Genomic DNA, 23077 nt, shown 5'->3' with positions numbered 1-23077 from the left:
CCTCTAGCAGCTTTTAGAGGAAACCAGCTAAACCCTACCTGGACTTGTTCAGATTAATTTATGACTTCCAGAGGACTGGAGCAAAGAAACATTTAGGGCACATCTCTGGCCTGCAATGCAGCACTCTGCAGAAATACTTGAACTAGTGGAGAGGCAAATCATGTGCATGATGGCATTGCTACACTGACATAGAGAAGAGTCAGGGCTCGTTGACACCAACACAGCACTTTCTTCATCATACAGGCATATTATGTATCAAATACAGGTCTCACACATGCTGTACTAATAAACGGACAGGCGTGCTTGCAGCCAAGCTAGGCATTGTGATGGGCCACTCCATTAAGCAGTTCTGTGAAGACAATTGCAAGTGATATTAATCAGTTGGTGCCAGTCACTCTGTCAGTGGACTTCAGATTTTCTGGAGGTCTTCTGGTGCTTAAAGATGCCATTATAAGACCTCCAAAAGCCCATCAGTACCTGATCAGTGCTTGGTTTTGATGAATCAATTAGCTGGGTGCTATTGAAACCCTGTTGGGTGACACTGCTCTAGGCTTCAAATGACATTCGGCTATTCTGTTACTTCTATCTGTAAAATGTTGATAGAACATCAGCACAGAATTGTGTAAATTAATGATTTGAGATACTCAGGAAAAAAAGCAGATCATCCTGTAACCTTGCCCTTTTCAGCCTGGTATTATTATAATTCATTTTCTTCACTATCACTGCAGGTTTATTAACCAGTGCTTGCTTTTACAGGAAATACATATGACCGTACGTGGTAGCGTGACACAACCCTTTGAGCCTTCCGATGATCAGGCAAAGTGCTAAACCCGCACCTCCCGCTGCCGGTAAGGACTGTGGGAGCTGGGCCGTGTCTCGCCGCCCCTCCGTGCCCGGAGCAGACAGAGCCAGCTCTTTCTTACCCTAAGACTAACGGGCGCGTTTCAGCGTTACGAGCCGGCTGCCAGGCTCTTATTACCTAACCCAGCTTGGGCCCTGTTCGGCGGCCTGCGGCTGTGGGTGAGGGGTGCGGGACAAGCTCCGCGGGACCGATTCGTTCCGGAGCGGGGACAAGCTGTGGCTCGGAGGGTCTGTGAGCCCGAGGGGCCGCCCTGGGCGAAGCGGCTGAGAGCAGGGAGGCGACTGACGGGGCTGCGGGAAGCTGCGGCGGCTGAGGGGAATGCAGAAGGTGCGCGGACAGAGGAGGCGAGCGGGTGCCACGGCCGCTCTGACCAGGGAAAGAGCGGGGGGAGGCGGGGCTCCATCTGCATCTGAGCTTGGATTAGCTGGGGGCGTCTTGGGCCACTGGCTGCGGGGCGCGCGATTGGCTGCTGCGCCGGCCGGCGGCGCTGGGTGCGGCCGCCGCGTAGAGCGGAGGGAGGGCTCTGCCGGCCGTGCCGCAGTCGCTCGGTGGCGGCCGGTGGTGCGGAGCTGGGCTCTTGTTAGCAGCGCGCCGCCGCTCCTCGCCCGCCGGTGACGATGTTGGACCGCGAGGGCGGCTGGAGTGTCTCGTTCGCCGGCTGCGGCTTCCTGGGTGTCTACCACATCGGCGCCGCCACCTGCCTGCAGGAGCGCGCCCCGCACGTCATCCGCGACGCCCGGCGCATCTACGGCGCCTCCGCCGGAGCGCTCGCCGGCGCCGTGCTCGTCGGAGGCGGCTCTATGGGTCAGCGGCTGTGCCCGGCTGTACCGCGGGCTGGGGCGGGGGCCGTGAGGGAAACGGGGTGAGGCGGCCGCGGTGGGCTGCGGGAGCCGGCAGGTGGGGCAGGCCGGGCCGGCGGCGGGGGGCGGCTAAGGCACGGCCCCGGGAGCGCCTCGGCCCCCTGCCACCGGCGCTGCGGGCTGGCAGGGACGGCCGCGGGGTCTGCGGGGCTTCCCTCATTTCCTTTCCAGGTCCTTTCCAGTTCCTCTCTTCCTCTAGCTTTCTTGTTTTCTCCCCCAGAGAGGAACCTGAAACATTAAATCTGAGCTGGTTACGTGTCCCTGTAGGTGCCGGGCTGTCTGTTTTGATCCGTTCCCTTACGTCTCAGTCTGTTACCTCTGTATAAAATACTCATAAATCATGAGTTTCCTTGAGGGCAGGAGAAAAGGCAGGTGGTAAAGTTTGCGTGTCTGCACCACGGCTGGATATTTTGCAACCTCCCGGGCTTAAGAAATGATCTTGACAGTGCCTCAGATGATTTCAGCACTTGCATAGTCAAATGGTTGAGTTTACTAACCGGGTGCCAGGACAGATGTGTGTCCCTTTAAGGAGTTCCTGTGCCTCTTGGCTTTGAACAAGTTGTGGCTGGAGTTGCACATACCAGGGTTGATGACAACTGCTCTTACCTTAGTGTGAGGTGGAGGAATTAAAAGCTTTTAGCAAGTAGCTGGATCCTAGCAACTGTCAAAGCAAATGGACTAACACTACCATCAGTTTGAAACAAAATACTCGCGCTTTATTGGGAAATAATGCGTCTATTCTGTAGACATCTTTGCATATGAAGTTTCAGTTAGCTTTAACTTGCTGCTTCTTAAAGCTTCTGCTTTCTTGAGGTAAGGCTAAGATAAGGTCAGGGCTTAGGTTAGCTTTAACACGCTTTTCCTTTTTAATCCATGCGCTGTGTGTATTGCATAGCTCACTTCGGTATATGATTAGAAACAGTGGATTGGTTAAAATCACTGATTGTAATTGTGATTTAAGTAATAGAGTTGATCTGGTTTTGAATTTATATAGGATAAAAGATGTTAGTTTGCAGCTAGCCACAATCCTTGTGATAAGCACTTATTTTCTAGCAGTAGGAAAAGTATACCTTGCTTTTACCCATTTAGGGTTCATGAGAACCTAAATGTCTATCATGTCTGATTCACCAGATAAATGTACATTAAAGCAAGCTTGATACAAGTAAAATATCTAGGTGTTAAGGATGGTGACTGGAATGCAGTTATGAAGTAGATGAAATCTGAAAATGGTTTTCCTTTTCAACCAAAGAAATCCGTTGACTAAAAGCTTGTCTAGTTCATTACTCAATACTGACCAGTTTTGATAATGGTACCCTTAACAGATTTAGAACTAGAAGATTTTGTAAATTCACATCTCATTTTATTTACAGAAGGAGAAGGAAAACAATGAGTACTTACTTTGGGGATTTGGGGAGGGTTTGGGTTTGCTTTTATATTTCTGAGGGAACAATCCACTGACTAAACCAAACAGAACTTGTTGGTACGTGCAAGAGGATAATGCTGTGAAACACTTGTCCCTGCTGCTTAGCCACTGATCTCCTCTGCATGTGCTTAATTTTTTCAGCTTTAGCAACAAACTTGTGCTACTTGAACTCTTTAGTTTGCTTGCTGTAATGTCCTAACATAACACAATTGAGTTGTTATGAGCCTAACACCAGCTTTTAAAACAAATCTTATTTAGCCACAATAACTATTTTTTGAACATACCCAATTTTAAGTTGCAAATCGTTGTAAATGGCTTAAGAAGGAAGCTGCTTTAAATATTTCAAGTGTTCTTAAGCACAAAAAATGTGAATTATTTACCTAAAAGCATGTATTATTAACAGCTTTTAAATTTTTTAGCATTTTAGTACCTGAGACTTGTGGACTTAATATTATTCTGTTGTCTTTCCGTTCTCGTATGCCAATTGAGATTTTTTGCTTTTCTCTAATAGAATATCTGAAATCTGTGAATCCATGTAAATTCATCAAACTAAGAAAATATTCCCATGTTTATTGTCTTTTTAGCTTTTTTTTTTGTTTTTTTTAGAGTTTGTGTGAAATCAGAGGATTGTAAATAGGCTCTAAAGAAACACTATGTTGTAATAATTTATTTCATTAGTTCATATTGTATGCCTCCCTTACACTGATGCACTTTAATATGCAGTATTTATTTTGCAGTTGTTGTTGTAAATCATAGAATCACAGAATAGTTTGGGGTGTGTTTTCACAGTTGCATTTCACTGTGGAAAGACAGAGCCAGACTCTTCTCTGAGATGGGTAATGGAAGGACAAGAGGCAGCAGGCACAAGTGGGAGCATGGCAAATTCTGGTTAGGTATAAGGAAAAGAAAATTACTGTAAGAGTGGTAAAATGCTGGAACAGGTGCCCTTAGAGGTTTTGGCATCTCCATCCTTGGAGGTGTTCAAGACTTGATTGAACTCAGCCCTGAGTTAGCATGCTTGCTAGTGCAAGCTGAGCATGTATGTGTATAGATGAACAGGGCTTTTGATTAAAATTGACATGCATCTTTCATCTTTTCTTTGTGTTTCATGTTACCTGTTGGATAGGCAAACTGAGAGTCTGTAGAATTTAAAGTTTGAGTAAATGTAAACATCAGCCATTCAGTGGCGTGGGGAAGTGTGCTTTTCCAGACTGAGGAAGAAGTATTGTTTATTGAATTTGGTGGAAGGTAGAGGGAGAAGCTTAGAAGTAGCTGTGCTTTTGAGGATGAAGTACATTCCAGGCTATTCTAAACTGGAACTGTTAAGGTGCACTCCTTTGTTGGATCTTCCCTATGGATGTCCTGGAGATCTGGTATTTCTGTGGTGATGCGGTCATCCATTCTTGTGGGGCGCTAAAAAGAGCAGGTTTGGAGGGGCTCTAAATATGATGTCAGGTTTTACTCTGCGGGAAACTAACAATTACTTACCCATTGAAAATAGAACTGTAGAAATACAAGAAACAGTTCACATTTAATAGAGGCATTAATTTCTTTAGCACTCTTGTGTTCCAAAACCTAAAATCCTAGTCTGTCAGCTTTAGCCCTCTGTCCCTTTCTGAAAGGATTCCATTTTGTAATACAGCAGTCTAAGAGGTAACTATTTTAGTCCTGTTGAGGAAGGAACTGAGAAGGAAAATAAGTTGGAATAATTCAACAAACTTAAAGCAGTAATGATCAGCTTTTAAAATTTTCAGCGATGGGTAGTTATTTTCTGAAAGGAAGTTGAAATGAGAGTTCAGATTTAAACTGTTAAAGGTCATAAGTTTTGCTGCCTTTAATGGGTATGTAAAATGAGCTGATACTTCCTGATATTTTTTACGCTGAGAGGTAAATAATCACAAGACAAGGCTAGTAGAGGGCACTGGTTTACTTCGGTTTTCTGCGAAAAAAAGGCCTGCAATGCAAATGAGTGAAGATGTTACCATGCTTTAAACTTAAGTAATAGCTTGAGCTTCAATTTGGCAGGATGCTAGCTAGAAAAACAGGATCAAGACCCGTCGGAGAAGTGAGAGCGTGTATATTTGCTCATGTGTCCATGCATCCACTGCTCTTGGTCTGTTTGTGGGGTTTTTTTTGTGCCTAGAAGATTGAACATTGCTAAATTAGTCTATTAAAAAACAGTAAAAAAGGAGGTGGTAATTTATATCTGAGTGCATGAAAATTAGAACTGATAAAACTGTCTATAAGGCTGGTTTTGGACATACCTTCTTTACTTGCCAGAATGTGACTTGTGCCATTGTTTCAGTTGCATGTAAAATGTGTTTTACTAACATAAGCATGTATTTGACTGTGAACAGTGAGCTGTATTTAAGTTGTTTGCTGTCTTCAGGAGTGAGAGAAGGGGTCAGGCTACTGGTATCAGTGGATTCATGGCCCAAGGCAAGGGTGAAATGACAAAAATTTGTAGTGGTAAAAATGGAATGTTCCTGATAGCTCAGGCTTTTTGGAGGTGTTCTCTTTTGAACGTAGACTCTTGATTTACTGTGTTAACAGTGATAGGTATTGCTATTTCAGGTGGAGGGAATAACATTGTAAAAGGATGCTATTATTTTATTATTTTTTTAATGAATCCAAACTCCAAGGCTTAAGCAGGATTATTCCAGTGCAGTGCTCACAATCACCTTGATAAGTTGAATCCTCTCCATTCTGGAAAGGGTCTGTGTAAGTTGAAATAATGCAAGTTCTGAAAATATTTTTAGATGACCTTGCAGCATATCAGTCAGGTTAATAATCTGTTACTTTGACCTTCCTCTCCACTCCCTTTCCTTTACCAAGTTGACAACCTTATCAGGGAATTTCCTAATAGTATGCCCCGGAGAAACAGCATAAAAATTCAAATGAAACATTTCAGGTGGATGAACTGTTGTTCTTGCTATGACTAAGTGTGTGGTTGTTAAAATGATTTTAGTGTCCTTCAGGAACAGTCATGTCTTCTGTATGGGTTTTGTTTAGTTCCCAAATCCTGATTTAATTGGAGAAAAAAATGATTTTGTCTGTTACATGTTGGTAAGAACGCACCTGTTTAGGTGGAGACCTGTGTGTGAGGCGTTACAGATTTCATCCGCATTCCTTACCTTACTGCTTTAAAATCTTCCCTCCTGATATTCCTTACCATAAATCCACCTTTAATATTCACTTTATTGTGTTTGTATTTAAACGAAGATGAATGCTGCTCTGAAACCTTAAGTTTGGTTAAAGTCCAACAAGTGTTACTAGCTGTGACAAACCCTGTGCTCTGCTTCTTTAGCAGACATACTGTGGACCTTAAATCTGTGCCTCATACACTCCAGGTTTTTATGGATGTTGTATATGGAATATTTCCGTGCATACATGCTTATGGAAGATCACTCATCTTTGTTTTTTCTTACGGAATGTGTTTCTTGAATGAATAATTCCTAATGGAAACACTTTATATGGGTATTTTATACCTATAGTCTACATATTTATTACTTTTAAGTAACTTAGTGTCTGGGTCTTTACCAGGAGTTCTGTTTAAAAGTCTCAAGTGACTCTGTTCTCCCAAAACCTCTTAACTGTCCGCTACTTTCTAACAGAGTTTATTTTTGCTGTCAAAAAGTTCTTGAATTTTCATGCTAGCAGTCAGAGGGAAAAGTTGGAGCTCTCGATGTGCTTTATTACTGGAAATGTGGGTTTTTTTTTTTTTTGTATTTTTTTTTTCTTCAACATACTTCCTGTTCTTAAATAAATGCATTTTATATTTTTTTCAGCTCAAGCTTGTGCAGATGTCTTGGCATTAGCCAAAGAAGCTAGAAAGCGAAATCTTGGTCCTCTTCATCCGTCCTTTAATGTGATAAAGATACTAAGAGATAGACTGATGAGAAATCTTCCAGAAAATACTCACCAGTTGTCATCAGGCAGACTGTGTATTTCACTGACCAGAGTATCAGATGGTAAAAATGCATTGATATCTAATTTTAACTCTAAAGAAGAAGTTGTCCAGGTATGTTTATTTTTGCCAACTTTTAAAAGTTTCTGTAATTTTAACATCATCCTTTGGATTTCCATTTTAAACAGTTTAGGATATTGTGACTTTGCAGTATATTAAAGGTGAATTCAAGTTTCATCACACTGTATTAATTTACTAGTTTTCCTAGCCAATGTATCTGCAAGCTGTTGGAGTAAGTACAAGGGATCATTCATAGAAAGAATAAATGTCTTTGAAGTTCAGTGTATCTAATGAAAATACATTCTTCACGAATTAGATTTTTTTAAAGGTAATTTTTACAAAAGCATCAATCAAAAAGCAGTCAAAAATGGGACTTCAACATCCTTATTATCATTTACAAAGCTAGCTTAATATGATTCCTGAATGTTGATAATTGTGTCCCCAGTCAGTTACTTTGATTAATCAGATAATGTATAGCTTGAGTGATAGGTCACAGACTTTGCCTTCCTGATTAGCATCTCCAGAAATGGTCTTTTAGTGAGTCTTGACATTTTTTTTAAATGGAGTGTGATTACATTCTAAAAAAGAAATGTTGGAATACCCTCACCCTGTTTAAAATAATGCTTTTCTTCTCTCCCCCACTTTTTTTTTAATTCAAATGTACTTGCTGGGGATTATTTTTTTGATGCTTGCTCAATTGTTTTTGCTAAACATCTAAAGAGAGAAAGATAAATAGGAATTTCAATAGTAGAACCGTTACTATTTAATTCATATGGTCTCATTTTCCTACAGGCTTTAATCTGTAGTTCCTTTGTCCCTATTTATTGTGGCCTAATTCCACCATCATTTAGAGGTGTGGTAAGTCTCTATTGTTAATATTTAAAAGTAGTCCTAGCTATTCTAAAAATATTAAGAGACAATGTATATGGGTTTTTTTACTGTAAAATAAATACCTTCATCATAGCTTCTAGTGCTGTAGCTGTGTGTTACAACTTTTCAAAAAAAGCGAGGAAACACTAAATGTGTGGATGATTTGTTATGTATATTTCTTCTCCACCCTGCAAAACACACAGACACCATGCTGTCCCTTCCTGCCCCCATCAATCTGTTGCTTTCTGATGCAGTAATTAAAAGAGGGTATTCTAAGGCAGCAAATATTTAACTTAAGCATAAATATCCATTGAAGGAAGTGATGCTTATTCACCTGCACAGATTTATAGGAAGGATCACTTATACTTGTGTGTTTGTTTAAAAAAAAAATAAAATCTTGTAAGACAGTGTCCTGATTTTGGCTGGGATAGTGGTTAGACCGTGACAGACAGTTTATTGTATATCTTTGTGTTCTTGCTGTAGGTACATCTGCCTTTAAAACAGGATTAAAGTTCAGTTAGATATAAAAAGAACTTTTTAATGTCTCTGTCATTTGTATTTAGTGTAAGAAAGGTTGCTTTATAAAGGTGAAGTGTCAGCATGTTTGTTCTATTACATTACAGGAACTGTCGGTTACAAAACCTCTTAATACTTCACGGCTATACTGGGTTTTTTAAAATCCTACATTAAAGGGGCAACAACTGCAGAAAAGTTAGTGTAGTTTGTTGCAGGAGTTCTGATTAACAAGCCTGGAAGCAGATATACATGTGTTACGGTGTTGTATTAACTTGCATTTGCTTTTCTTCCAACTTTGGTGTTTCTTACACAAGGAAGCAGAAGGATATGGAAAGAAAATTCAAAACATCTTCACGAGTGGTTGATTTAAAACTGTTCTCAAGGCAATTTGGAAGTGCTGAAAGGTCAAGGATAGACATAAATGTATTTTCTTCTTCATGCTGAAATTTAAGCAAAAGTGATAGAGCTGTATAGGGATTTTTCTTTATCTGTACTTTTAAACCTTGTATGTCTCCCTAAACTCTTCCAGATTAAAGGTGTTATGAAAACAGGACGTTGGACTGAATCCAAGGTTTAGGTGGATCCAGGCTAATCTGGCTATTCAGTTCTTGTCACCAGACAACGTTATTTTAAAAGGCTTAGTTCAGAGTACAAAAACATACAAGTGATGCTTTATTTGGTCCTATTTTGAGGGAAGGAAAAAATCATTTTTTCCTTTTGATATTTGCAGTTTTGATTTGATTTTAATATTTAGGAGGCATTTTGGATGTAACTTTGTAAGAGCACCACAGTGGAATATGTTTGCCATGATTCCTGTAGGGTTTAAACACAGTAAAATGTCCAGTGTGTAAACTTTGTAGTATCTTGCTGTTTACTGGCTTGGTGCTTCAGGCATGTATACTTTAAAACAAAAAGATAGAAGGATAACTCTCAGTAGGTATATGTAACTACCAGTTGTGAAGCTTTTGGGTGTGGTGGGTTTTGTTTGGGGTTGTTTTTTCTTTTTAACCCTTTCAAATACAGCAATGGTTTTTAGATTACAAAATTACTAGGGGGAAGAGATAGGCAGATACTCCAAGTAATTAAAGCCATTTACCTCTGTAGAACAGTGACTCAGTTGTATACTTACAGCTTTTAATAATTTCATGAGAAGGCTGTGTGCTGTGGCTCCTCCTTTGACAAACCTGTTGTGTTGTACTTGGAACTTCCACTAAGGACTTGGTGATTGCACATGTACTTTAGTGATTGCATTACACACCTATAGGAAGTTTGTCCATGGCAGCTTGCTGGTGGATCTAGAATATTCAGGAAAGCTGCCAGGTAGGAGTGGGCTGCTCTACAAGAGTATTTTGGACAAATTGCTCTGAGCTGTCATCTTCCTAATTCCTGATTTGTTTCTCAGAATGGTGGGGGAGTGAGTTTCAAGGTAGATAAAACTGATAATTCAGGTTGCTCCTGCTCAAATCACCTATTCTGTAAACATTTACAAGGACCTATGGATCATGTCTGTTGCCTGGTTAGGAAGAAGGGAAATGAAGCTACTAAACCAGCAAAGCTTGTGCTCTTTTGCCACTGTCAGACCAAACTAGCTCTGACTTGTTTGACCCCACTGAAAACATGGATATTGTGAGTGAATGGAGATGTTTTCAGCCACAGCAGCTGCTGCACTAGAGATTAGTTGCCCTGATACAGAACTGTTCAGTTCTTTGATCTTAAAATGTCTGAGATGGTGAGGCAGTGACACTACAGAAGTGGGCAGTCCAGCATGAAGGAGACAAAAGCATAATCTGGAACAGCTTCTAAACTTGCACTCAAAGCAGAATAGATATCCATGAATGCTGGCAAAGTTTCTGAAGCATAGTCTGCCTTTTACATGCAGTTTCTTTATGTCCAAATATGCTTTTATATAAAATTCTAATTGCTGAGAGTACGTTACTCTTATTCTAACTGAATGGTTTAGTATCACAGACCTTTAGCTTTAAAAGGTAGAGCTATTATTTTACTTGTATTTTTTCTGAAGTACTGCCCTCTTAGCTCTTCAGTTGGTGCTGCTCTCATGTGAGGAAAAGGAGACACTTCCACTACTTTTTCTCTGCATGTTGTATAGGATTATGATCTTTGAAATGGACTTCCTCTTTCTTAAACATGCAGAAATATTCCAAATAGAGTATTCTTGGGCTGTCTTTGGAACTATAGGTAGCAATGTGTTATAATTGGCATTAGAGGCAGGTTACTCACTGTTGTTGCAGTCTTAAATACTACTTAATTCTTGCGTGGGAAATATGCTAGTTAGAAATTTTCAGCCTTTGAGACTTCTTATTTCTGTTAATTTTTGTAGCGCTATGTGGATGGAGGAATCAGTGACAACTTACCTCAGTATGAATCAAAGAACACCATCACAGTTTCGCCTTTTGCTGGGGAGTGTGATATCTGTCCAAAGGGGAATTCTGCCAACTTCCATGAAATGAATGTGACCAACACCAGCATTCAGTTCAGTTTGGGGAACCTTTATCGTTTAACACAAGCGCTCTTTCCACCAGAACCTAAGGTAAGTCACTGCCTTCATGTCATCACTAAAACATCTTTCCATATAACGGCCTTGCTTTTGCAGAAAGCAGCAGTAATCTTAGCATTTCATTTAGTCATATAAACTTTTTTGGTGACATTTCTTGTTCCTATTTTTTTTTTTTTATCCATTCTCCTTATTTTTAGTCTCACTTGGACTGCAAATGCATGTCCTGCTATTGGCTTTCAGCACATGATTCTATCATGGTATCAACATTGGTAAATTAGTGCCTCTTAGTTTGTGGTCCTTTCATGTTTACCTGCTAACCAGGTGCTTCAGAACTTAGAAGTTCTAAAGCTTTGTGGTTTTGTGAAGTTCTCAATCAATATTTCACACAGGCAAGTTGCCATTAAACTTGGCTAAGCGCTGTTAATTGCAGATCTGATGAGGGAAATGCTCGTTAATTGCTGTTGTGGAAGCTGAAAATAAAGAAAGCAGACCTTGTGAATTGGATTGGGATATACTGCAGAGGAGAATTAATGTTCCTGTCTGCTACAGATGTTTGGGTTTATTTTAATGGAGGGCTTTTGACCACTTGGAGAAGAGTATTAAATTCAACTTGTGTAGGTTTTAATTCTCTATTTTGTTCTGTCTAGGAGTACTGTGTAGGTGAGCTGGTGTTGCATCTTGTGAAATATGTTTTCATGTTGAAGATTAAGTCTGAGTTTGAGCATGAGAATTGCACAGCTGGCTTTTCATAGTTTTGGAAAGTGGGAAGCAGGGGCATTGGCATACTCCAAGCCACCCTGTTTCACTGTTGCTTGCATCTGCTGAAAAGCTAGTCAATGAAACAGGAGAGGAAATCTTGCAAACTGAATGCTATCCTTTTAGATGAACAATTCAGGATGTCTGTAATAGGTAAAAAATAAGTTTGTGTATGCATGATCCTGTATGCATAACTACAATATGCATAGATATATTAACCGGGATCTGTTGAATTACAGCAATTGTTCATGTAATATTTCTTAAAAGAATGGAGGGTGAATGGAAGCAGCTTTTCATTCTGCAAACTGTTGATCTTAAGTTGACTCTCCTTTTATTTGTCTCTCTGACTCATTTACCCTATGCTTGCAGGTACTAGGAGAGATCTGTGAGCAAGGATATTCAGATGCTCTTAAGTTCTTGAAAGAGAATGGTATGTTACACTTGTGGATTATTACTAATGATGTGGTCTTAACCTGAGCTTACAAAAAAAATAAAAGGGTGAGGGGGGCTTTATGTAGCTAAAAATGGGCTAGGTCTGAGGTTTTCAAAGGGATTATAGTTAAGTTTATTTCTTGTAGAAATCACAGTTGTAGTAACTATTCACTTGAGGTAAGTTGTGCTGGTGCACAGAAACTGAATTTCTGGGGTTTTGTCAAATTTGTGTGCAGTGAATATTAAGGTATTGTTAAGTGAAATTACCAAAGATTTCCAATTCTAGGGAAGTCATTGTTATTTTTTTCTGTGTTAGTCATGAAAGATGGGAATAAGCTATTGTTTCCCATTCCTGTGAAACCTGTATTGTCATAATACCCCCTGTCTTCTATCAGCCAAGTGAATTTCTAGGTAAAGCCTAGCCAGTCTAGAACTGGATAACAATATAAACTCAATCACAGACAAATTCTTACTCTGTATCATGAAAGACTTTAGAAGAAGACCACTTGTAATGCAACAGTTGCTGGGACACAGATAAGTCTGGGAAGACTTGAAGGTTGCTATGTTCCACTCCTAGAATTCTTGTAACATATTTTGTATTAATATGTTAATGGTCTGCATGCTTTGAGACAAACAAGTTAAAGACAGTAACTTGATATTGGCATGAAGTTAACCATGTGTTAAATATGCCTAATCCCTGTAGTCCGGTTGGAGAAGCAAATGGGTACTAGGTCAATTTTGAGGAATGAACATGTAAATATGATGTTTGCACTATTGCAGATAGTATCAGCTACAGTACCGTAATGCAGTCATATTGATGTGCTCATTGCTTATACTCTGTTATAACTAAACATTAAATATTCAAATTTCTTGGAACAATTTTCTTAATGTCACACTTCTGTTTAAGAGCTTGATTTTCAAGTAATAATATTAAATATTAATCAGAATGTCCTGCTTTATACCTTTTTACTAGGTGATTCAAAGCACAAGCTATACAACGAGCTTATAATTTGTGTTTGTCTGTGCTAAGATGGGTTTTATTGCTGTGCTGCACCCATAAGTTTCCTGCACCTATGTTTCCATCTGACACTAATACTCGAGATTCCTTGCAGCAACTCCTTGGAGGAGGAGCTGTCCTCTCCCCCATTCCTCTGTGTATTGCACTACTGTCCTCCTTTTCACACTACTGATCCTGTGATCACCTTTGTTCTTATTCTGCTGCAGGTTTGTCTTGCTTCAAGCTTAGTCAGTGATAACTATAACCTTTTCAAACTCATTCATTATACATCTCTTTTCTTGTTATTTCAACCGTAGAAGTTAATTTTCCTCTTAATCTCTAGCACTTCAGATAACTACCCCCCCCCCCCCCCAAATTCTTTGTATATTCTTTTGACATTTGTATTTTAGGAATAGTTGTAAGTAGGATGCTGATTCTGTTGTATGTAGGTATGCATCCCAATAAAATTTGGTAGCCTTTGAGTCTAAAGAACTTCATAATGACTTTCTGGAAACCAAAGATAAATACCCTTCTTTGTTTTTCATTTGTGCTCATTATCTAGTGCTTGTTTCTAAGGTAATTACCAGTTCTATTTCCTAACTGGCATCAGTTTTGCAAGGCAACCAGTGTTGATTTAGATCTGTACTTTGGATGTATCTTGTACCCTACTCAGTTTCCTTCTCCACCCTGTTTTAGCAATGCCTTGAAGTACTCATGTGATACCTGCCACTTCAAATTTCCCAAATGTCTAATGTGTTTTAGGTGTGTTCTTTCAAATAAATCAGTTTTTCTCCTCTCATTTTGAATTATTTGCTTTCTTGCTGGAAAACAACTCGGTAAATGACCGTATATTTCCAGTGCTGTTCCAGTTAATTGTTCACTTTCTCGTTTAGAACCTGTTTGAAAGTAAGACCTAAATGTGCAAAAGAGTATTCATCAGTGTGATCAAACATTTGTGGGATTATAACAGCAAGTGTATTTGATGTTGGGTAGATTATGTTCCCTCGGGGTAGGCCTCTTTACAGATACACAGACTTCAGGTACTGTACAGGTACTCTGAAGACCTGCAGATCAAGCCTAAGTGGAAGCTCTTGACTCTTTCAGGTATTCTGAATGACTCAATTTATATCCACTTGTCCCTCACGAAAAGAAATCCTCATGAGGCTGCACAACACATTGACCATACAAAGAAAAAAGTACTGACAGAAAATAATGGAGTAGAAACTTTGAAAATGGAAGCACTCGGTGACCAGCTGAAGCAAAATCCTTGGCCTTTGGAGAAGAGCATATTTGAAAGTCTACCTCCTAGACTTCGTAAAGGTGCATGCTTGAGAGTGTTTCCTGCAACTATGAATGGCAAATTTTGATTTATTTTTTCCCCTGCTTTCTCTTACAATTTTCCTAAGATGCTTTAATTTAATCTTATAATTGCCTGTGATATTAGACTAGCTAATAAAAAAAAAAAATTATTTATTTATTAAATGTGAACATTTACATTTTAATTTAGATTGAAGCGGGAGGAAGGAGCTACTTTCAGCACTGCAGAGTTGTGAATTGAATTCTCATTTGGTTTTGAATAAACTTTGTATGTGCACAGTATTTTTGTAAGCGTATATTTCACACCAAAGTTGAGCATCAAATCCAAACACTAGTTGTCCCCATCTCATTTTTAAAACAGACTTCTGTAGATTTCCAGTTCTGTTTTTCTTGTCTTTTTAATAAGCTGTTAATAGACTGAAACCACATCTGATATTTCTTTAATCTATAACTTTCATCTGTATTTTTTTTGTGGATGCTGATTGGTATTTACAGGATCTGAAACTTGTCATCCTAGTGACCCAGGAGAACAAAATTTGAAGTGAATTTCTTACAACTGTGTGTAACAACTGGAATATGCACAACTCTGGGATTTAAGCAAAGTCCTTAGAGTTAATTGAGTCTCTAAAAAGACGAATGCTATCTAAAATACATAAGTATTTTTGGAGAGGTGAACTTCACATCCTCTTAGATCCTCTTATTATAAATTGATTCTTCGACTTACTGTCTAAAAGTTCTGGGTAATGCCTTTTATCCCTGTGGTATGAGTCTGTGTTTCTCATATTTTAAAATAGCATAGAGAAGGTTTAAGGAGATTAATTCTTCCATTTTCTGTCTGAGCCCTATTCAATAACACTTTATAATTTTGAGTGAAGATTGCCAAACTTTGAATTATTTAAACTGTTTTCAAATAGTCTAACATCTTTTTCAAAAATAATTATTATTAAGCACTGCAGGAAGCTTGTAAAGAACAGAATGGATTCTACGCTCAGTTCTCTAAGCTCTTCCCTATGCGAGTGATATCCTATCTGATGCTACCATATACACTACCAGTGGAGTCTGCTTACTCCATTGCATTACGGTAAGGAACAATTTTAGAATTATTATACTTTTGGAAATTTATTCATTGAAAGTTTATTCAGTGTTATAGGCATTCTGGTACTCTAAAATTTCAAGTGGCAACTGTCCAAAGGCTCTTATTTCTACCTACATGATGCATCCTCCGAAAGTCCGTATAGTCTAAGGCTAGACAAATAAACAAATTGCTGTTATTACTAGTAGCTGTCTTATAATTGTTCAAAAGAAGCACCCTCATTTGTATTTCCAGAAGCACAATTTTATTACTGTTAGTACATTCTGCAGTGGTATTTGAACTCTATCCAGATAGTTCATGTGCTTCAGCTTCTTTCTAAAGTCAGGAGTGAAATTCAGTGTTTACTCACAATATAAATTTTCTTACCAGGCTTGTTTAGGTTGACTGAAAGTTGTGCTCTTGAAACAGACTTAATTTTATGTCTTTTGATTCTCATAAATGAGAAATTACAGTAAATGAATGCACCATGAAACCCAAGCTTTGTGCTTGCTAAAGAGAATTCCAGTCCTTGAGCAGTAGATGTCATTACTGTCTTTAGAAAACACTAAAAAAATTGAATGCTGTGTAAATGGAGCCACATAGAAGTCCACTGATTTTTTTTTTTTTTTATTTTTTTTTATTTTATTTTAATGTGCCATTTCTGTGCCATTTTGTGGTGGATGGGAGGAAGCAAGTTTCAACAGAGTTTTTATGTGGGTTTTTTCCCTTTTTCCCCTCTGGTGTAAGTGACTTCAATTAATAGCTTCATAAGGAAAAAAAAAATACATTTGTGACATAGTTCTGTTTCTGCCTTCTGTTTGTTCTTCTATCGTGCTTTGTTTTTTGTTCTTCCTTCCTCATCCACCTAACTTTAAACTGACCAGAAAATTCCTACTGTGCAGAGAAAGAGGTCTCAGAGAGAGGAGTATTTTGCAGGCTTCCTAAATGTTGGTCACGGGGTATGGAATGCACATATACTGGTCAGCCACTCAGCAAATCAGAGATGAATGGTCTGTGCTGCCCCTTTTAGCTTGTAGAGAAGATTGGGCTAGGTGGGGAATTAACAGGAGGTTGGGAGGACCTGGAGACCTTGGTGGGCGGTTAACTTGGGGAAATGAAAGCTGTGGGGGTGTTTTTTGAGGTTGTATGTAAAAATACAATGTGAACTAGATCTACTGCTTACATAACAACTTGGTTTTGATTGTAGATTAGTAAACTGGTTTCCTGACATGCCTGCTGATATACGATGGATGCAAGAACAGCTTTGCCAGATTGCTGCTACAGTTTATTCCCAGGCTAAAAGCAAGCTGTTCTGTATATCCAGGTAAAGTGGAGTGCTGCTGCCTGCAAATGATGCATTTTTATAGCTGCTTTCCCTTTTATCAGAGCTTGAACATGTTTCTCTCTTAAAACAGGGTTTAATAATTTTCTCAAAGGTAACACAGAACAGTTCTCTCTGCTTCTCATCCTTAGCATTGTTTCTGAAGTATATTTTTCTGGTGTTTTTTATAACTGATGAATGACTGCTACACGCTGTAGATGAAGATCTGCTTGCCTATTGGTAGGCTTATGGTTTTTGGGGATAGAGATGGGTTATAGAGCAGGCATTGGACTGAGAACAAAGACCTTGCTTCTTCTGCTCCACAGTACCTGGAGCAATCGGAAAGAAAAGAAGAAGAAAAGGTGGCCCAAGATGTTCTAAATCAGCTGTAGTGTGTAGGAACTGGAAAACGTTGAGAGAAAGACTACATTCTTAGGAGTCTGGACAGGAAACATTGTAAGTTAATAAGCAGATTAATATGAAGGACAGTCTTGTAAGATAGTTGGGAAGAATTAAAATAAGACATGGAAAAGTTTTAGGAACCTCTATTTCTGTGGAAGAGGAACCTCCACTTGAACCTAGTTGTAAGTGGGTTCATTATGCTTCTCTTGCCAAGCTGGTCTGAGATTTAGCCTTTTAGACTTCTTACTTCTGTAAAGTTTTGTAGCACTATGTGAATGGAAGAATCAGTGACAACTCACTTCAGTATGAATCTAAGAATACCATTACAGTTTTGCTTTTTTATGGAGAGCGTAGCATTTGCCTAAGGAGTTCTGCAGACTTTCACAGAATGAATGTCAGATACTCAGCTTAGATTTTCCTGCTATAAATGGACTTGTTGCTGGAACAGAGCTACACAGCTGTGTCAGAGCAGTGCTCTGTATAGCAAGTAGAGAAATGTAAACTGTCTTTGAGGTCCAAATGCTTACAAATATGAATTGGAGGGATATCAATTTCATGGATGGACCACTCGGTGGATAAAGAACTGGCTGGATGGCCGAACACAGAGTTGTGGTCAATGGCTCAATGTCTGGCTGGAGACCAGTAACGAGTGGTGTCCCTCAGGGATCGGTGTTGGGACTGGTCTTGTTTAACATCTTCATCGCTGACATGGACAGTGGGATTGAGTGCGCCCTCAGCAAGTTTGCCAATGACACCAAGCTGTGTGGTCCGGTTGATATGCTGGAGGGAAGGGATGCCATCCAGAGGGACCTTGACACGCTTGTGAGGTGGGCTGATGCCAACCTTATGAAGTTCAACCACGACAAGTGCAAGGTCCTACACCTGGGTCGGAGCAATCCCAGGCGCAGCTACAGGTTGGGCAAAGAAGAGATTCAGAGCGGCCCTGCAGAAAAGGACTTGGGGGTGCTGGTCGATGAGAAAATGAACATGGGCTGGCAGTGTGCGCTCGCAGCCCAGAAAGCCAACCGTATCCTGGGCTGCATCGCAAGGAGCGTGACCAACAGGTCGAAGGACGTGATCCTGCCCCTCTACTCGGCTCTTGTGAGAGCTCACCTGGAGTATTGTGTGCAGTTCTGGTGTCCTCAACATAAAAAGGACATGGAACTGCTGGAACAAGTCCAGAGGAGGGCCACGAGGATGATCAGGGGACTGGAGCACCTCCTGTATGAAGACAGGCTGAGAAAGTTGGGGCTGTTCAGCCTGGAGAAGAGAAGGCTGCGTGGAGACCTCATAGCAGCCTTCCAGTACCTGAAGGAGGCCTATAGGGATGCTGGGGAGGGACTTTTCATCAGGGACTGTAGTGACAGGACAAGGGGTAATGGGTTAAAACTTAAACAGGGGAAGTTTAGATTGGATATAAGGAGGAAATTCTTTCCTGTTAGGGTGGTGAGGCACTGGAATGGGTTGGCCAGGGAGGTTGTGAGTGCTCCATCCCTGGCAGTGTTCAAGGCCAGGTTGGATGAAGCCTTGGGTGGGATGGTTTAGTGTGAGGTGTCCCTGCCCATGGCAGGGGGGTTGGAACTAGAGGTCCTTTCCAACCCTAACTGTTCTAGGATTCTGTGATTCTATGAAGTCTGAGATTTGGTCTGAGAAAGATATGACCTACTCTGTAAATCCTACTTTACTGTAATTTTTCTGATGATTGTCTCAATGCCTGCAGTTGCTACGTAGGAGGTAGAAGGGGAAGAGAAATTAGCCTGAGAAACTATTAGGGTTTAACATAATTCTTAAATTCTTCATAAAAGCTTCCAAGAGGTAGCTGTAGCACTGGAGACTCCTAAATGTAGCAGTTATTTCAGTTAAAGCATTGCCGTATTTTACATACAACACGTTCTTAAATTACAATGAAAAATACATTTCTTTTTGAGCCAGGAGTCCTTTGAGCTTTTGTTTTCCTGTTTTTAGTAACAAAGATAAAGAGCAAGATCAAAGATGCTCTTTCTATCCCTGACAATGCTATACAGTGAACCATTAGAAGTGCAGGGTTGATATGTCTGAGAACTGCTTGATCCGACTTCCTTATAAAAAGCTTTGCCAGGTTCTGGATGGGCATTCTGAAAGATCCAACTGATAAGCTTCATCCCTTAGAAGTACAGAGTAGTCAAACATACTGTTAAAGGCTCTGGCTTAATGGAAAACTTAATGAGGATGAAGCTTGGGTCTCCTTCCACCTTTGGAAGTATTAGATGCTGGCTTTCATATTAGGTTTCTTTTTATAATATTCATATTTATCCAGAATTTAGAAGCATCTAATTCCTGTGTACAAATAGCCTCTCTTCTCCCTTTCTGAAATTCATTAAAGCCTTTCTGTGTATAACCCTAGCTGGCTTTTGAGGCCAGCTCTCTGAGCAAAAATGTAATCCTTCATATATATATTTGCTATCATCTGACTGTCATCTCTTCATTTATTTGATACCACATGTAATCCAGTGTCTACTTTTTTCTTTCTCAATGATATTTCTGATTTCTTTCCACAAGAAATATGTGTATAGTCATCTTCCTGCTTTTACCCTTATTGAACAGCTTCTTGATGTTGCTCATACTCCAGTCTTACCAACTGCGAGGCTCTACATCTGAAACAGGCATTTGGAAGGCTCAATATCACAAGACTGTGCTATATCTAACCTCCAAGAGGGGTCATTTGGTCACTGAGTCATGATCACCCAGGAACATTGTTTCTCTTGTGGAAAGAAGCTCTTGGCCTTAAACAGAACTTGATGGTCGTGGCTTTTCCTGTGTGCTTTTATGGTATCTTCAAAGGGGATAAGCTCCCACTAAACTGTTTACACTCTCAAATTTTTCTGAAGCCTTCTGTTAAGTAGATTTTCTCTTCAGGTAGAGAGGTCCTAAGACTGTTTGTAGAATCCTACGCTGTATTCTACTGGTGGGCTCTTTGGGCTTATACTTGGTTTCAGCATCCACCAAGAACTTACTCTGCTGCTTTTGAAGAAAGTAATCTCTACTCAACCTTTTTTTTTTTTTTCAAGCTTTTCCCCTTATGTCATCAGATCTAGCTTCTGTTTTGAAATCAGACTTAAATCTCAATGAAAATTTGAGGTGTTTATGGTTTGAAAATCCTTTTAGGAAACTTAACCTGGTGGATGGTATCTTCTAGTGCACCTAAACTCAGGTATGGAAACTGGTGTTCAAGTGTGTGTTGCAAGTTGGGGGGGGTTTGTGCATGAGAGAGGGCATTGCACATTGTTACAGGAAGGTTTAAAGAAAAAATCTGGTTTGTTCTTGGTGATAACTTCAGTTTCTTATTTTTCAAATTGAAAAATTTACCTGGTGATTCAGGTACTGGTGTAGAGTGTAGAAAATTTCTGTTCCAGGTGGGTGATAATTGGCTGATTGTAAAGGTGAATGCAGAGATGACACTTGAGAAGCTGAACAACTGCATTTGCTTCTCAGCTTCTAAATGTTGAGACTATTCTTGTTAATTTTCAGTTAGTGCTGTGATTCGTAAATCAGCAAATATTCCAAATGGGTAGCTGGGAGTGGGGAGATAGGACTAATTAAGAGGTAATGTACAAACTGGGTCTACCCTTCTGAGCTCATCAGAACAGTGTGACTTCAAATGTAAGTATTTTATACTTACTTCTGAGGACAGCACATAGAGCTGCCCCTGTGATGGTTTCAAGATCCTTTTCCTGTTGTCCCATATCCTAATGCATTAAATTGCATTTAAAATTAACCATTTTCCTCTAGCCTTCTTCCTTATACGAAGATTGCCTGTAAGACATCTGAACAGTAATAAAAAATAGTAACTGAAACACTAATAATCTTTTCTCTTTTTTTTTATTTTTTTTTTTAACAGGAAAGACAAATACACATCACTAAGAAAATGTCAAACTGTTCCATCTACTATGGAATTTCATTCTTCATACTGCCACCTTAAAATGCCTCGTTCTTCTGCAGACCTTGAAACCTGGCTCTGGGAATCTTCATGCTTCATGCACTCAGTTATGAAAAATGCTTCTGCTAATGTACAGGAGCGTTCAGACATGAACTCCTATCCTAATTTTCCCCCAAATCCTGATGAGTCTGGGTTGGAAATAGATTTTGACTCTTCCTCAGAGTCAAGTTTCCAAACTGCTCCAGAGTATTAATTTGGAAGTAGCTTCCAGAGTTTCCAAAATTCCAATTTGGCAGAGAAATTTCTTTCCTAAAGAACTAAAGATCACTTTGATTATTGACAGTAAGTCTTGGAAAATTTGTTTACAGCTTCCTGACAAATCTGCCTTGGGAATCCTATTGTTGTAAGGATTATAAAAACAGTGGCTGCTATACTAAGAAACAGACTACAGTTCTGTCAAAGCACCAGCTCAATCAACTGTAGAAGACATGTAGTAAACAGTGTTTCTCTGGAAATAAGTTCTTTTAAAATCTACTTTCAGAATAAAAATGTAAATTCTGTAGCCAGATTTAGACAAACAGGCACCGATAACAAAACCTTTTAAAAAATATAATTCTTAACAGTAGTATGTGTTAGGATTAATTTTATAGCACTTAAATAAAATTGGACTTGACTACATAAAGGGAAATACACAAAGGAGCTTTTTAGTGGCCTCCAGTGTCCATTTGCCTTATGTTTAAACATATTGTTGTGTTCACTGAAAAAATGTCTGCATGAGATACTGTAGGAACAGTAATATTCTAGGTTACTGTATGTATTCCATAGTTCACATTGCTTCTGCTCTATGGCTCTTTCCCTCTTCAAATACTACAAGGGAAAAAGACATAGGAAATGGGATGCATTCCCCTGAAGTGTAAACAGGTACAGTTTCAGTGGTTTTTTTGAATATAAGAATTTAATACTTGACTAAGTATTGAAAAGTAGGTAAAATAGTGACTGATTAGTAGTAAACAGTAATCTGACAAGGATGTTAAACTTCACAGAAGATGTTAACAAAAGAAATCAGCTTATAGCAAATGGGGAATGATGTTTAGTTCTCATCTCTTAATTGCTGCCCAATCATTCCCAATTTATTCCCCTTCTCCCCCACCGACTTTTTTTTTTTTTTCTTCCCTTCCTTCACTTTCCTCTTGCTAAAGGAAGGAAGGAAAAAAGGGTCCCTGCTGTCTCAGTGAGGTGTGATAGCCCAGTGGAAGTTTTCCAAGACCAGTTGTTAGAGGAAGCAAATGTGTAAGACTTGGTGGGAGTATCAGTATCCAGGAAGCTGTGCAAAGGTGTCAGATAATATACAGATAAAATACAGATCTGTATTTAGTTGATGAGCATTTTAAACACTTTGCACTACAAAGGTTCTGCATGATTTTAATAAAGACAGCACATTAGTGCATGAATACATCAGGAGAAGTAAATAACTGCTAAGATGAACCACTCTTTTCATGTTTTGTTACCATGGACAATTTTTTCCAAGTAGAAAGAATCAACAATGGGTTTAAAATGGAGTTTGTGTGTGTGTTTGGGGGTAGGCTTGTGACATTCGGAACCTTGTCATTGAAGAACGTGAATTGCATGCAAGCTGGGTGCAGCCCAGGGAAGAGACTACAGATGCTTGCTGGAAGTAGCTTGTACAAGAAGTGGCAATGATGTTGAGACACTCAAGGAGAGGGAACTTTGGAGTCTGAGCTTTGGGATCCAGAACTCTGTCAAATAGCAAAATGTAACATTTATTTGGACCAGCCTTTAAGCAGTTTCTGAGTTGCGATTTTCTTAAGCTTGAAGTGGTAAATTTTGCAA

The 23077-nt window shown here is 39.5% G+C and overlaps 1 protein-coding gene across 3 annotated transcripts; it reads left to right on the top strand.

The window, feature by feature from the left end:
* The first annotated feature begins 776 nt into the window (after nt 1-776).
* Nucleotides 777-22371, top strand: LOC136011378 (patatin-like phospholipase domain-containing protein 2). Of its 3 annotated transcripts, XM_065673071.1 has the most exons (10): nt 1353-1666; nt 6934-7166; nt 7905-7970; nt 10837-11046; nt 12139-12199; nt 14303-14518; nt 15464-15596; nt 16795-16911; nt 20455-20500; nt 21188-21274. In XM_065673071.1, exons 1-9 carry the CDS (start codon nt 1480-1482, stop codon nt 20483-20485), a joined length of 1254 nt encoding a protein of 417 aa, XP_065529143.1. In that variant the 5' UTR covers nt 1353-1479; the 3' UTR covers nt 20486-20500; nt 21188-21274. The 3 variants fall into 3 exon arrangements, with proteins under 3 accessions (XP_065529133.1, XP_065529143.1, XP_065529125.1); XM_065673061.1 differs by lacking the exons at nt 1353-1666; nt 20455-20500 and adding an exon at nt 777-848 and having other exon boundaries at nt 21188-22371; XM_065673053.1 differs by lacking the exon at nt 20455-20500 and having other exon boundaries at nt 1354-1666; nt 21188-22371.
* Nucleotides 22372-23077: the final 706 nt, after the last annotated feature.

Source organism: Lathamus discolor, chromosome 1 (assembly GCF_037157495.1).
Source record: "Lathamus discolor isolate bLatDis1 chromosome 1, bLatDis1.hap1, whole genome shotgun sequence".
NCBI classification, from domain to species: domain Eukaryota; kingdom Metazoa; phylum Chordata; class Aves; order Psittaciformes; family Psittacidae; genus Lathamus; species Lathamus discolor.
The sequence above is the reverse complement of the archived record's forward strand: the minus strand, read 5'-3'. Positions and strand labels throughout refer to the sequence as shown.